General features: G+C 49.3%; 1 protein-coding gene across 1 annotated transcript; it reads left to right on the top strand.

Annotated features, from left to right (window-relative positions):
• Positions 1-45: 45 nt before the first annotated feature.
• Positions 46-1,092, top strand: LOC108355122 (lysosomal Pro-X carboxypeptidase; the record flags this gene model as incomplete). The annotated part of the gene is made up of 3 exons (XM_017606296.1): positions 46-484; positions 552-622; positions 682-1,092. Coding segments are annotated over 3 exons (921 nt in total), but the record flags the coding sequence as incomplete, so codon positions are not given.
• Between the last annotated feature and the right edge of the window lie 1,525 nt (positions 1,093-2,617).

Raw genomic sequence — 2,617 nt, forward strand, 5'->3', positions numbered from 1 at the left:
CTGGCAGCATCTGCGCCCATTCTGCAGTTTCCGGGCATCTACCAGTGCAATCAGTACTACGACATCATCACCAAGGACTTCACCAACTACTCACCACTGTGCTCCAGTTCGATTCGCAACTCCTGGAAGGCAGTTCGACATGTGGCAGAGACTGAGGAAGGTCGTGCCTGGCTCACTGCACTCTTTCAGCTGTGCAAACCACTGAAACGGGAGACCGTCGATGACTTTGTTGCCTTCATCCTCGGCGCCTGGGACTCCATGTCCATGACTGATTACCCGGCTCCAGCTAACTTTCTGAACCCGATGCCCGCCTATCCAATCAAGCACGCCTGCAAGTTTCTTACCACGCCGAATGCTGATGAGCGAACGCTGATAAAGACCATCTATCAAGGTAGATTTATTCTTGAATTATTGCATCATCAATCAGTAGACCTAATGTTCTCTCATTCCTCTACAGCATCTTCAATCTTCTACAATTACACTGGTAAGATGCGTCTTTTGCTTGCTTATTACACAATATGACTAATCTGTTTCTCCCTCTTCTTTATCAGGCCAAACGAAATGCAACGATATCGAGTCTACGGGAGGAGGCCTTGGCGATATCGCCGGATGGAACTTTCAGGTTAGTGAACTGATACTGTTGGCAAAATCGAAGCTTGAACTTGACTTCTTTTTTGCTAGGCCTGCACCGAAATGGTCCTGCCAGTGTGCTCCAACGGCGTCACTGACATGTTCGAGCCGAACCCGTGGAACATTACCAGTTACTCTTTGAACTGCTACAAACAGTTTGGCGTCTACTCGGACGTGGAGAAGGCGCTCATTCTCTTTGGCGGCGACCACATCAAGTCCGCCTCCAACATCATCTTCAGCAATGGTGATCGTGACCCGTGGTCAGCCGGTGGCGTCTTGCATACCCTGAACCCAACACTGCCGGCAATCAAGATTCCCGGCGCCTGCCACCACGAAGACCTCCGTCCGTCTACGCCCAGTGACCCGCAGACGCTGAAGGACGTACGAGTTCAGGAGTTGAAGATAATCAAGGGCTGGCTGGATGCCTACTACACCGAGAAAAACATTGTTATCCCATTCTAATAACACAAAAGCCTTGTTACTGAATAAATGACAGCTTTTTTATTATTTTTATTGCATTATACTTTACAGAGCCACGGTGTTGATTCTACGGTGTTGAGAGAGTTGGATTACAGCACTCCACATAGGATGGAGTGGATATATGGGGGATGGCATCATGAAGACGGTTCACTCGTAGCTCTTATTTGGCCGCCGCCGCCTCCTTGGCTTTGAAGGATACCTTGATGGTGGAGGTGTCCTTGATGGGATCCACCTTGCTGTCCGCCTTCAGCGACTTGCGCACCTGCTGAGCGGCGATGCGCGAGTAGCGCAGGTAGGAGAGGCCAGCTTGGCGCCAGTAGGTCATCGTGCTAGTGGTGGTGGGGGCTGAGGTGGCTGGGAACCGGTGTCGGGAGAATCGGGTTCAGACTGGCTGGCTGGATGGGCTCTGGTGTGCTCGTCGAGTATGCTTTCGCTGCTGCTGCTGCTGTTTGTTGTTCTTCAGAAAGGTCGTCCAGAGCAGCGGCGGCGGCAGCTGCCCGGCAGCGCCACTTTACAGCTACCCTAGACGGCGCCACGTGCAATGGAAAGCACGCTTTTTGTCGGCGAAAAATCATCGTCGCTCGAATCTGCAAGCTGCTGATAATCTCTGCCTCCTTATCAGTTGGCGAACAATCTCGTGCTCGCACTCGCATTCTCTTACCCTCCCTTTTGTGAAGAGCAACGTTTTCCCTTCAAGCGACGCTTTCTGGAAGAAGGACACTCAAGTCGCTCAAGCAATCGTTGGATTTTACNGCGGCAGCTGCCCGGCAGCGCCACTTTACAGCTACCCTAGACGGCGCCACGTGCAATGGAAAGCACGCTTTTTGTCGGCGAAAAATCATCGTCGCTCGAATCTGCAAGCTGCTGATAATCTCTGCCTCCTTATCAGTTGGCGAACAATCTCGTGCTCGCACTCGCATTCTCTTACCCTCCCTTTTGTGAAGAGCAACGTTTTCCCTTCAAGCGACGCTTTCTGGAAAAAGGACACTCAAGTCGCTCAAGCAATCGTTGGATTTTACCGACGCCGGATTACCTTTCGCTCGCTCCATGATGAAGGTGAGTTTTTTCGCCATTTCCTTTTCTAGTTGTCTTTTCATGCAGTACACTGTGATTCATTTGTGATTTGATGTACCATTGTTCTGCATATGGCGCCTGTGTTTTGAAGAGTGATTCACAATTAGACAGATGAGGATGATGATGAAACTTGCTCCAGCATTTGACATGTTCCGCTACTTAGTTTTGCATTTTCTTATGTTTCATTGTTTCTAGAAGTTTGCACTTCCATTTCTAGAGTGAGTCATGCTGAATTTCCGTCTCACTGACCACTTGTTTACCATTTTTAGACTTGCTTTGGTGAACTTGTACTCAATTTGTCTGGTCGTTTTCCTGTCAGGAAAAAATCAATACTAAACAACCCTTTTTAGCTGATTTGAAGGCCTCTTTTTTATAACTGCAGAAAAAACTTCTTGTTAACTAACTTTCTGCCCTTCCCTTCCCGGCTGGTCGG

Source organism: Rhagoletis zephyria, unplaced genomic scaffold (genome assembly GCF_001687245.7).
Source record: "Rhagoletis zephyria isolate East Lansing unplaced genomic scaffold, Rhagoletis_zephyria_1.1 Rzeph_scaffold_42488, whole genome shotgun sequence".
Classification (NCBI taxonomy): Eukaryota; Metazoa; Arthropoda; class Insecta; order Diptera; family Tephritidae; genus Rhagoletis; species Rhagoletis zephyria.